The sequence below is a fragment of the Stegodyphus dumicola genome, chromosome 1, assembly GCF_044657685.1.
Source record: "Stegodyphus dumicola isolate Sdum_Otavi_A_Nest chromosome 1, ASM4465768v1".
In the NCBI taxonomy this organism is placed as follows: Eukaryota; Metazoa; Arthropoda; class Arachnida; order Araneae; family Eresidae; genus Stegodyphus; species Stegodyphus dumicola.
The window spans coordinates 118,593,385-118,607,463 of NC_140768.1; the positions used below are offsets into that span (position 1 = coordinate 118,593,385).

General features: G+C 32.4%; 1 protein-coding gene across 1 annotated transcript in view; it reads left to right on the forward strand.

The window, feature by feature from the left end:
- LOC118191584 (uncharacterized) overlaps positions 1-14,079 on the forward strand; it is a 45,671-nt gene that overhangs the window by 14,813 nt on the left and 16,779 nt on the right. The window contains exon 2 of the mRNA XM_035362398.2: positions 892-1,026. Coding sequence (XP_035218289.2) covers positions 892-1,026 — 135 coding nt within the window. The remainder of the gene's footprint in view (positions 1-891; positions 1,027-14,079) is intronic.

Genomic DNA, 14,079 nt, shown 5'->3' on the forward strand with positions numbered 1-14,079 from the left:
TAAATAACATTTCATATATAATGATATTATGTGTCATTAGAGAAAATATGTGAGAAAAAAATGCAGCATCCTAAAAAATGAGGACCAACAGTAGGAATGGCAGTAGAAATTTGGTTTGAAAAGAGCTGAATTGTATTTATTAAAGCAGTTCGGCTTATTTATCATTGAGAAAGTGATTAAAGGTCTGAATATGGCAGATAAAACTGCTGTAGATTAGAAACAGTTACTTTAGAAAACTGTGCCTTGTTGAAATAAAAATCTGGCTAACCAAAAATGCTGCCTTTCTCAGTAGTCTCGGTAAATATTACCAAAATTTTAACATATTGATTTCCATATTAAATATGTAAATCTGGTATTGTGAGCTTCTTTGCACCTAGTTTTGCACAACTGATGCACTCAAATTTAACCTGAGCCTTGCTATATGTGCATGATTTATAATTTTTGTAAATTCCTGTTAAAGTGTGACTGGTAATGAACAAAACTAATATTAGCTTCGCAGCTTGGTGTAAAAGTATTTTCTCTTTATTTGTATTTTACTATCAAAACATATTTAACACAGTACATAATATGATAATGTGTATAGCATTGAGCTCTCATAATATTTAAAAAAATTAAAGAACAAGCTCAGTTTCATAAATATGCAATTATTGCCGTACTCTAAATTTGAGCAAATTTCAACGACTCAGCTCAAAGCAAAATATACATATTGATGTTACTATAGTATAACTAACATGATTTATTGATCAAAGTTGAAAATGTTTAAATCTAGAAATATTTGTTCATCTGATTGTCCATTTAATGATATGTATAATATATTAATTCCTATTTTAACAATATCTTAAAACAATTTCAAATAAAAACTTTAGTTACATATTGTTATCATTTCCATAGATAATTGGCCAAAAACAGCCTCAGGCCTTCCTAGCACTGCTGGAACAACTGCAAGTGTAGCTTTCATCCGCAAAGGAAAGCTGTATACTGGACATGTGGGAGATTCAAGAATTGTACTTGGTCTTAAAGAACCTGGTATGTCTTCTAGATATTTTATAAAAGATTTTAGATAATATAACATTTTACGTACACTGTGGAACCTTCTCAAATTGACTACTTATGGTTCAAACATTTTTATTTGTCTTTGAAACTGGTTGCAAAGTGGCATTTTGGTATTAAATACTGTTTTTTTAAATTCAGTACTTTTATTTAATTTGTTCTTGGAAATATTTGTCATTTTTCAAGCATGGACACCATAAGCAGTTTTACAGTATTTATATTTTACATATTTTATCTTTAGCATTATTTACAATTTAGCATTTTATAAAAATTTTGGTACGTACTTCTCTTTCCGTAGCGGGCTTAGTGTCAGAGAATGGTGTTGGCGCAGATTGAGATTGAGAAAGTGGGATTTATTACCAAATGTTGTAAACATCCATGAAAACAAAATCAACTATGGCAAATGAAAAATCGCCAATTCATTCAATAGCTGTACAACACAAGTTATTTAATGCATAATATAGAAGGAATTTAATATAAATTTGTATGTTATTTAAAAAAATAACACGTTTAAAATTCATCCCATACTTAATGCAAAATAATTTTATTGTAGTATTTAATACAATTTTGTCAGCAATTTATTTAAAATAATAACATAATTCGACAGAACTTTTGAATATATACAGTAGTTATTGTATTTAATACAATTATATAAGCAATTTATTTAAAATAACATATATAAGCATGTCGGAAAATTGTGTTTATTATTAAAAATCTAAGAAAGTTCGGTACTTTTCCGTTTTGTCGGCGCAAATCTCGCCAAGCAAACTTTATTGGCAACAACATACAGTATACACATAAAAAATGTTAACAAATGTTAGTTCTAAAAATTTTTTTTATTTTGAACGCATAAACATTTTAATATCATTTAAAATTTTGTAAAAGACAAATTTGTAAAAAGACATTAATTTAAGAATTTACTATGCTTTCATGTTCATGTTTCAACATCCTAATTCGCTGGTTCATATTATGTGACCCCAAATGAACTCATCTCACATAAACTACGCTACAAAAATATAATTCTCTCAGTAATTATCTATATTAATATCAAGTTAAATCTCTCAGAAACTATGTAAAACTTCAATGCTTTACTTCGCTAGTGTATTCTCATTAGAATTGATGAATTTAACTCTTGACATTGCCTTTTTTATATTTTCGCCTTAGGGTGAGCTGTGTGATTGCATCTTAATTGACTTAATTACAACGAATGGTCTTAGGGAATAAAATTTAAGTATCTCGTAAAAATTCTATGTAATTGCATGACAATATTGAAAGAAACAATCAATCTGATAAGAAATGGCTGCAACATGTTTTGAAAATGAAGCGTAAACGGTTACCAGCGAAGATATTCCGGTTTTTATTTGGCATCAGTGTACCATTATTGGTTACTTTATCATTTGTGCTGGCAAAACGGAAAAGTACCGAAAATTCTATGTATTTTACTTGATACAGTTTTATTTGCAGCTTAATAAATGAATATGTATATGAATGAATATATGTAATGAATATGTATACACACAAATGTATGGAATTTTTTTTTTCTGACTCTTTCTGGTGGCCATAGTTTAACAGTATAACCTGTTAATGCCTCAAACATTAACCAAAGCTGGGGTTCCTATCCTTTTACCTACATCGACGCCTTTAAAAAAAATTATTTTGTGCATCGACCCCTTCACATTTTTCCTAATTTCGAATAAAGAACTTAAATAACAATTTGACTAAGAATATGATAAAAAAAAGGTGTGTCATTAGGTTTTATTATTTTTGTACTATTTTCTTTTGTAATTTTACAAATATAAGTATGCAATTACAATTTGTGCTTTTATTAAGAAGCACAAATTGTAATTGCACGAAACCTCAATTTCAGTTAATAAGGTGGTTGAGCTTGATGCATTGATACAATTTTTTTTAATGTTTGACAGAAATTTATCATTGTCTTTAAAATTAGTAAAGAAACAATCTTGTATTTGGTGTAGATTTAGACAAAAAACTCAATCTATTTTGAGAGCAAGTAATATAAATATATATTTTACTAAATAGGACCCTCTTCATCAGAAGCGAAGAAATTTGCAGCTGGCATAAAGATCCTGTTTATACTAATTGCTGTAAAGTGGAACGAGAAGGTAGTGCCATCCATTGGCAAAATTAGTAACAAAAATTGAAAAATTAAGTTAATAAAATTTTAAAAGCATTAGGAAGGACAGGATTTGACTTAAAGTCATTAACTAAACAAGCTTAATTTTTTATGAATGTGAAAAATTACAAGAAAATCTAATTCACCAATGGAAGAAGCTGTTTGGATAATTTTTTCGGACACAAAGTCAAAATTATTCTTAAATTCCCAGCTGTTCCTAGTCTTACAAATTTCTTTGCTCCTAATGAAAACGGACCTGTTTGGTCTAAATCTACATGATGTACAAGTTCTTTTACTAATTTTTTTTTTTTTTTTTAAAGATTCAGTACGATAGCTGTGGTGGATGCTTTTCTATAATAGTTTTTATATTAGGTGTAAAATTAATGAGAACATTTTCTATTATTTTATCAATTTCTATTTTTTCTTAACAAATTGTTAAAATGTAACATTTTCTATTATTTAATCAATTTCTATGTTTTCTTAACAAATTGTTAAGATGTGATACTAATGTGACTAAACCTTGCCTCAGCCAAGTAAGAACTAGAAAAAGCTGAAAATAATGTTTTGGTAATATGGGTTAATTGGATTATTTTTTGTGAATATACTTGCAATTCCAAAATTTCGCATAACCATTTGTTTGAAAATTCATTTTGTCTTCTTAATTCTCCTTCAGTTCAATTAATTCCACTATTAACAAAGAATCAGTATTGATTGTATAGCTTTCAAATGATTTATAATCTGATATGGGATATCTAACCTTTCTAAAATCTTTATAACAGTCATTGATATCTTCTTTTATTGTTTCAAGTGATCAGTGTAGATCTGAATGTCATCACCATTCTTATCCTTAACAAAATCCATTGGAGTGAAACCCAGGATATAACTGTTAGAGTTTGAATGAGATTCATGTTTTTCCTTGTAATTCATTTTTCACATTATTAAATAAAGCAAATATGTATCCTAAAAATATACGAGGTAGGCTTCAAAAGTTCCTGAACTGAGTCTATAACGCAAAAAATATTATGAATTAAATTGCAGAACCGCATCCTTCGTCAAAATAAGACCCTTGTGCAACAAACACTTTTGCCAGCGCCTGTAAAGTTCATCGAAGTATGTCTGGAACCTATTTTTGGCTGTGTCCTTTAATTCAGCCTGCGATGCACATTTAACTTCATCTGAAGATTGAAACCGACGACCCTGCAAGCATCTTGACAGTTCAGGAAATGGGAAGAAATCGTAGGGTTCGATATCAGGTGAGTAAAGAGGATGAGGGAAAACAGTTGTTTTTGTTTTCGGAAAAGTCACTAACGAGTAAGGATCGGTGAGCAGGAGCATTGTCATGCAACAGCACCCATGACTGCTCAGCCCACATTTTTGGTCTCTTCTTCCAGATCGACTCGTGCAAACAATGCAGGATTTCGACATAGAGTTCTTTGTTCACAGTGCATCCTTCAGGGCTAAATTCCAGATGTACAATGCCCTGGATATCAAAGAATATCTCTAGCATGTAGAGCGATTTTGGCAGAATTTTTGCTTCGGTAAAGATTGTGCTGATTTCCATGTTGCCGATGCACTTTTGGTTTGCAGGTTGTACAAAAAACTCCATTCCTCATCTCCAGTAATAATTCTGCCAAGTAGGAAAGGATCTTTGTCAACTGCTGAGATTAAGTCTCCTGCCATTTCCATTCGAATTCTCTTTTGGTCTACTTTTAACATGCGGGGGAGGGGGGTGATGTGTCGACACACCCTATGCATGTTAAGATCCTTAGTATCCGCTGACATATGCAATCTGATATCCCAACTGATTCTGCGGTTTGGCAAATTGTTTCCTGCCTGTTTGCATGTACCGCCGCAGACAGCTTTTTGATGTGTTTATCAATGTGCGAAGTCACTGGACGGCCAAAACGTTCGTCGTCTTCAGCACTTTTCCTGCCTTCTCTGAAACGACGATGCCGCTCAGAAGCTTGTGTTGTCAATAATCTTTAACTTCCATACACATGCTTCAACATTTTGAAAGTCTCCGAAGTGCTCTTTCCCAAGCGAACACGAAATTTGATTTTGATTATGTGCTCAACTGATGCTATTTCTTTTTATTGCTGGTTACTAAATGCACCTGCCTAAAAAAAACGCTGTCGCTGCGAGCTTTCGACCTCGTGATTTGGGACAAACCACTTTTAGAAAAGGGGGAGAGCGTAGTAACACAAAAACATTCTCATAATCGCACTATAGTCTTGGTCCGGGAATATTTGAATCCTACAACTTATGTACACTTTTTTGATTTAGTTAATTTTGTTGCCATAGGTTTATCAATTTCCAAAAGGGACTCTGTTACAATATTAAGGGTTTCAATAAAACAGCCTTTAAACAACTAATGAACTTCTTTTAAATTATTATAAAATTCTTTTTTACTTTCGCATAATTGAGCAAAAAGATGATCATTCAAAGTCTTGGCTTTAATTGTGTTTATTGCATTAATACTTAAGTGCTAAACAGCATTATGATTTTTAGGCAGATTTTTGACAATAACGTGTTGCTGATGCAAAATGCAATGGTGTCAGAATATCAAGAACTCTTAAAAAAAAAAAAAAAAAAAAAAAAAAAAATTACTGAAAATCCTCGATATTTTCTTCTTATTGATAGTTCATCATCAAAAGATGCAGCAGTAATATTAATTTTAGGAATTTCATTTTGTTGTAGAAAATTTTCAAAACAATTAAATAAGTGTTCACCTGTAGTGTACATTTGTAACAGTTCCGCTGTAAGAAATTCCTCTGTCATTTTTCCTAATCTGGAGCTATAATATCGAACATATAACATCAGAATACCATTTCTACCAAAAGTGGATTTATCAAACTTCTCAGAAAATTTACTTTTCTGCAGTTTGCCAATTTACGATTTTTTAGTATCTTCTGACATTTCATCTATACAACGCTGTATGGATTTATTACTGAGCAAAATACTATTTAAAACTGGTTCAGGGTCCATTTTCGTAACAGTTTTTGTTAACATTTATATTGCTGGTAATAATATTTTTTTGCCAGGGGTATGTGGATATCTGGCCTTTTTCAATTACCAATGAAATATTACAAGAGGCTTCTAATCCCCCTACATTTAATTTCATTTCGGCATTTTGTGTTGGTTCATTTTCAAATTATTGCCACCAAATATTAGAGCCCTGCATTATATTTAAAGAAATTAAATCATGAAGAATATGCATGAATGGGGAATTTAATAATGGCAATTCCGGATTAGGGTTTTTTTCGGATTATAGATCATCAATTTAAATCTGGTAAGATGGCATGCAGAAATTGTACAATTAAAAATATGAAATTGTAATTTATGAAATAAAGAGCAATTATGATCAAAAGGGTATCAAAATTTACAAAAAAGCTTAATATTTATTTATTTACTTTAGTAAACATTTCTATCAATGTAAGCTGTTTAAGTTGCTTCATTTTTTGTGCTAATACTTTCTCTTTAATTCTATAAACAGACATAATTTCTAGTTCAGTTACAAAGTTCCACTGTTCAAGTCCTGTAATTGCTGCGTCGAGAATACCGACTAACTTCTCAATCAAAACTTTTTTGTTTTCAATAACGTTGTCTGTTACTCTCTTCACTATCGGAAGCACACATGAGTAAATGCTTTACTGGCTTTATGTGCATGCGTAGCGGACACGCACATCAAATGCATATGCGTCAGTTTGTGGCCTTGAGCTCCGGATAATGGACGTCCGGATTAGAGACTTTGTTCTGTAATTATAGAATAAACCCAAAAAACTACATTAAGATGAATAAGCCCAAAATCCAAAAGCTCATTAGGATAGAGTAGAGAGTAATACAAGGGTATTTGCGATAATACAAGGATCTCGAAGTTATTTTTTCATTTATGGTAGCCTGAGTAATTGAATATTATAAAAACCCTATTATGGCTAATCGGTTGTACGATTGTTGTAAATTCGTAAGGGAATGTGGTGTGAGTTGGTTAGGAAGTATATCGCTTGTTTCGTGGTTTAAACGGTAAAATGGCTGAATGTAGTAAGATTAATTTGAAGTTTCTGTACGATTTGGAAAGAAAAGGGAAAAGAGCATTACTTGACTGGTGTGTAAATTAAGGTTTGCTTAGTAGCGATCATTAAGTGTCCTGTTTGTAGGAAGGAAATGTGTATGGTCGAACAGTCAGACTAACGGCTCTATGAAGGATATTTTTTACTCTTATTTTGTGAAAGCTGTTAAACAATTTTGTTTGACTGAAGACGTTAATTCGTGAGCAAGGTAAATGGATATTTTCTTTTTATAGAGCAAAGATGAATTTCCTTTTTTAAGTTATTTCATTGTTTGATTTAAAATGTAGTTTAATGAGATTATATATTTTTTGTTGGCTCCTTTGACTTTTTAAGTGAATATATTGATGTATACATGGACAAATTCAAGGGAGTGGGCAGTGCCTAGTTTGTATAATTCTCTGATTTTTTTTATGTGAAAACAGGTGAACTTTCTTCATTATCGGAAGCGCACATGGGTAAACGCTTTTCTGGCTTTATGCGCATGCGTAGTGGACGCGCGCATCAAACGCGCATGCGTCGGTTTGTGGCTTTTGAGGTCCAGACATTCCGGATAATGGATGTCCGGATTATGGACTTTGTACTGTATATATGCTTCTTTCTCGCATTGTGATAAACAATAATACCTAGAGACATCAAATTTTGAATGAAGTCCTACATTCGAATATGGGCATCTGGAAGCCCAAATTTGGAAATTTTTTTATTATCTATTTCATATTTTGTCGAACATTAAAGAATTTTTTATTAACAAACTCGATGATTTCAAAGCAAGGAATGGTAACACTCTATGGGGGAAAAACATTTTTATCTCCAGCACATGAGACTGTGTATCAGAAATTCTTGTGATATGCTCTTTTAAATATTTTGTGATATTGCTGTTGAATTGAATTTCATGGTTTAAGCGCGAAGAACATGATATTTACTAAATAAAGGTAAACACAAGATGTTAAAAGCACCTCTTTGGGCGTAATATAAAGTTTGAAAGCTTTCATTTTTGGGAGAGGAGCAGACAGCATGATTGAAACTTGGAATATGTTTATATGTAATGAAAAAGATTTAGCAATATTGATGGTGTAGAATTTTGAATCTATAATGAACAGCAAACGTGACATTCGAGGTGCATTAAATATTCATAATTTTTTCAAATGACATTTGTAGCCGCAGTTTACTTGGCACTAAATCATGCCTATTCAAGAACATTTACATTTTTGATGCTGTTGCCTTAGGAACAGAGCAGAGAAGCGAAGCGTCTTAGCGATAGCAATAGTAGAAGCATAAGGCGTGCAATTATACAATAATGGAAGTTTACCAGGTGAAAGGTTTCAGTTCTCAATATTTTGAGTTATATTTCCCAATTAGCTATGTCAAAGTTTTGGCTTAGGTTCCGCATTAGTTACAGCATCAGCGTTATTAAGTCATATGTATGGATTGATCTGGAAATGATTGCAGATGCTAGGAGGGGGACATATAAAAATCTATAAAAGAAATTTAAAGAGCTATTTCTAATTAAATTAGTAATTTATTTAGTAATTTATTAGAGATTTATTTTCTTATTTAAGGTTTTGCATATTAACATTTGTTTTCTTTTTTTCTATTTGATATATATATATATATAATAGTTTTAAAAATTTAATAATGGAAACGGTTATTAGTAGTAATCACAAATATGTTTTTACAGATTATTTAATGATTAAATAATTTGAAACATCCTACTATACTCTGCACCAAAGGAGGACCCATGTGCTGTTTAAGGTCCAGGGGATTTCTGCAGTTCTGCTTAGTGTTGGTGAACAAATAAAAGCCAACAGTGGCGTTCAACTTTAGATGCATGAATCACTCTTCCCTATACAATAGATATTATTATCTGATAATTACATGTCTAAAAAATTTAATTTTAAAACAGAAAAATTTATCATTGACCCTCAGTATACCCCTAAAATATTATAGACCAGTGGTTCTCACTTTTTGACTAATGCCTACCATCTAAACAAAAATCGAAAACCCTTTAAGTACCACCACTACAAAGTAGTACTACCACCACCACAAAGTAGTACTACCACCACCACCATCACTCTTGAACAAAGCTCAGATCGCATAAATTTATGAGTGTTAGAGAAACAAATCAGCCAGGATGTTGGGGTTTTAATTTTTGAATTTAATCATTAAAAATATTTTGCTTCTTTGTGTACCACCTATTCTTCTCTTGCGTACCACCGGTTGAGAAACCCTGCTATAGACCCTATTTAAACATACATTGATCCTCAAGGGGTTGATGGAAAATTCTTGAGCTATAACTTCTTTTGGGCTTATTCTATAGCTACTGTATAATAAATGAGCGGTAAAAATATATTTGCGGGTACCCCTTGGCGTTTTTTGGCGGTACATGCGAGTTTGTGCAATTCTTTGACTTGTTATTTTGCCTTAAAATCACTGCTACACAAAGCCAAAATAATAGGATAAAGAATTGCATAAACTCGGTATCCATGTACACATCGAGCTATTTTCACTTAAAAAAAATCAGAGAATTGTACAAACTAGGCATAGCGCACTTCCTTGAATTTGTCCATGTATACATTGATATATTCGCTTAAAAAGTCAAAGGAACAGCCAACAAAAAATATATGATCTCATTAAACTACATTTTAAATCAAACAATGAAATAACTTAAAAAAGGAAATTCATCTTTGCTCTATAAAAAGGAAATATCCATTTACCTTATTTACGAATTAACATGTCTTCAGTCAAACAAAATTGCTTAGCAGCTTTCACAAAATAAGAGTAAAAAATATCCTTCATAGCGCCATTGGTCCGACCGTTCGACCATACACATTTCCTTCCTACAAACAGGACACTTAATGATCGCTACTAAGCAAACCTTAATTTACACACCAGTCAAGTAATGCTCTTTTCCCTTTTCTTTCCAAATCATACAGAAACTTCAAATTAATCTTACCACATTCAGCCATTTTACCGTCTAAACCACGAAACAAGCGATATACTTCCTAACCAACTCACACCACATGCCCTTACAAATTTACTACAATCGTACAACCGATTAGCCATAATAGGGTTTCCATAATATTCAACTACTCAGGCTACCATAAATGAAAAAATAACTTCGAGATCCTTGTATTATCGCGAATACCCTTGTATTACTCTCTACTCTATCCTAATCAGCTTTTGAATTTTGGGCTTATTCATCTTAATGTAGTTTTTTGGGTTTATTCTATAACTACAGTACAAAGTCTCTAATCCGGACGTCCATTATCTGGAATGATCTATAATCCGGATGTCAAAGCCACAAACTGACGCATGCGCGTTTGATGCGCGTGTTCGCTACACATGTACATAAAGCCAGTAAAGCGTTTACCCATGCACGCTTCTGATAGTGAAGAAAGTAACAGAGTATTGAAAATGAAAAAATTTCTATTGATAAGTTAATCGGTATGCTCGACACAGCAATTACAGGACTTGAACAGTGGAACTTTGTAACTGAACAAGAAATTATGTCTAATTATAGAATTAAAGAGAAAGTATTAGCACAAAAAATGAAGCAACTTACATTGATAGAAATGTTTACTAAAGTAAACATATAAATATTAAGCTTTTTTTTGGGGGGGTGTAAATTTGGATACCCTTTGGATCATAATTGCTCTTTTTTCATAAATTACGGTTTTATATTTTTAATTTTATAATTTCTGCATGCCGTCTTACCAGATTTAAATTGATAATTTTTAATCCGGAAAAACCCTAATCCGGAATCGCTAAAGTCCCGACGAGTCCGTATTACGGACTTTGTACTGTACTATAGCTTATTTCCATTGGGAATCCCTGAACTGTAGCTTCTTTTGCAGCTGATTGAAGATTATGACGAGTATTTTACAATTAAAAAAATCCTTGCATTGGCAGGATGCTGTTACAGAAATCCAATTAGATAATTAACTCTTTGTTTCTGAACTATGCGCAGGCAGTGTTTGTCACCATGCTTAAATTGATAATCTCTCATCAGTGCTGGAATGTGCTAGACCTTTCTCATCAAGGCTTTCTCGTCAAGGCTATTTCTGCTGCAAAAAAATAAACACCAAAACGTTTTTGAAGAAATTGTGGGAAGTTGAAAAAGTGCATCCAAAAGACATATCATATAACAAAATTTGCAGTACTTGAACCGTCTGAGGTTGGTAGCATGCCCTCTATAGAAGAAATATATATCTAATGACACTGGAACAGCATGGTACATATGTAGTGCAAATGGTTGGGGTGCCAATTTGCCTAATGTGTAATGCTTTGCCCAATTTTCCTTTCCCCTTGTCACCTGTAAAGGAGTGTCCTTCTCCCACTAACCTTATTTGGCACTTGTGCAGTAAGGGAAGACAAAGTATTCCCAGTCTCTGAATACCTTTCAGCTCTTATCTCGTTAGTCTCCAATTCTGTTTTCAAATTATTTCCATTGTTATTGATAATTATTACCATACATTTTTTAAATTGCATTTCAGGATTTTGAAGGTGCCATGCAAATCAAAATTGAAATATTATAAAATTTTAATTCAAAGATAAAAGTGTTGAAACATACTTATTAAGTAATGAAATGCTGTTTGAGAATTACATCAGTGTTGTAAGTTACTAAATTTGTTTTGAATATAAGTGTTGAAATGTAATAAAGCTTATGTCAATATGTATAGATAAAGTTGTGTATTTTTAAAATTTTACTTGATTTTTACAGTGCATTATAATTAAAAACTGCCTTTTTTTTTCTGTTTAAATATTTGAATACTTTTAAAATAACAATTTTAATCTTAATTTACAAATTTATTCGTTTACTTGGTATACACAATTTTATAAGTAATAATAAAAAAAGCATCTACTGTTTGTGATGGTGAAAAAAATAATTTCATAAATTAACAAGTACATTTTCATTTGTTTTTTAATTTTTGCATGCATACTTTTATAGAGTAACAACATATTTTTAATTTGCATCTTCTTTATTTTTAATGTCAAAAACTAGTAGTGCAAAGCGGCATTTCATGAAAGGAATAATTTACATATGAAGGTATCCAAAAAATAAAGATAATTTAGTTATGCAAAATGAAAATCGCAATATTTTAAACATATGTTGTATCTGGTCATGAGCTTCAGATTTCCCATATAATACTTCTCTGCTGCCAGTTTGTTAAGCCAGGTAGTCACTGTATTCTGTAATTCTTCATCATTTCCAAAGCATTTACCACCCAGTTCAGTTAATGGTCCAAACTATAAGGTGGATGCTAGGAGCCAAGGTCCAAACTATAAGGTGGATGATAAAAAATCTCTCCTTTAAATTGATTCAGCAACTCTGGAGTTGCAGCAGCAGTGTGAGGGTGGGCATTGACATGCAGTCCTCCAGAAACAGTTCCTCCAGAAAGCATTCTTTGCCTCCTCTTTCGGATGGTTCACTGTAGTTTTTCTTAGAGTCTCACAATAAGGATTTGTATTTATCCTTATTGTGATCCTTTTGGCATGAAATCCACCAGAAGAACATCTTTACAATCCCAAAAGTCTGTTTCCATGATCCTTTATGTTGAGAAAATCTGTCTGAATTTTCTTAGTTTTTTGGAAGATGAGAGATGATGCTACTCAAGTTATTGGCGCTTGCTTTCTGGGGTGATGTGACACACACACAGGTCTTATCACCAGTCACAATCCAATCAAGAAAGGCGTCTCCATGTGTGTGATTATCAAGAATGTTAATGCTGAGCCCATTCTCTAAGTTGTGTGTTGGTCACTCAGCTGCTGCGCACAAATTTTGTTGTAGCTGAGATGTAGCAACCCAGTTTCATCAAGCAAAGAACAAAAAATGTCTGGAAACACAGAGTGTAATTCGTTGAGAGTTACACTTAGTCTTATGAGATACTGTTTTTCACTGCAGTCCTCAGGTATTCTGTGATGCGTGTTGTGCCTTTAGGTCAAGCTTCATCGTGCACATTTGTTCGTGCATAGTTGAGCATTTCTTACCATTTTCTCAGATTTCTTTTGTTCATTACATTTTCAAAACACACTGCTTTAAGTTGCTGAAAATGCCGGTTTTACCTATTGAGCATTCACAAATTGACCTCCAAACTCCACACTCTCCTTACCTCACAGTCAGCAGGATTTTCAATCACACATTTCATTTTGGCTACCCTAGCTGCAAAAGGGCAACTTTTCACAACCACCATTCACAGCATTATGAATACAACTGTTACTGGAAAGAGGAGTGAGTTGGATGATGGAAATACACTAGTGGTCTTTTGTTTGATTGCAGTGACCACGTGGCTTAATGGATTGGTGACAGAAAAGTATAACATTGGAATTCTGAAGCTCGTGAACAGATACAAGAAATGTTTAAATGATGGTGATTATGTAGAGAAGTGAAATAAGCTTCAGACTTGTAACAGAAATGTTTTCTGTAATAAATATTTTGTTTTCCATTTTGTGTGACTGAGTGGCCTTTATTTGCTGAATGACCTTCGTACTTACTATTAAAAAAGGTGCACCATATGATTAGTGCATAATTACGTTTTTTGAATATCACAGTTTAATTACTCATTGAAAAAGTTGCTTTTACTATAATATATTGGTTTTGTTTAAAACCTTTAATAATGAAGTAGGATATTAATTTAAAAAATATGAATGGTAAAACACTAATAGTTCAGCCACTTATATTCCTATAGATTTTAAACAGGCAGTTTGTTTCATTTATAACTTAAACACAGGCCAATTTTATCTTATAAAATGCTTCACAAAAGGTTCCTCCCCTCAACTGGCAGTATTGAGTTGGCAAGAACTGCCGGCATTCAGCATCTGTCCCATTCAGCC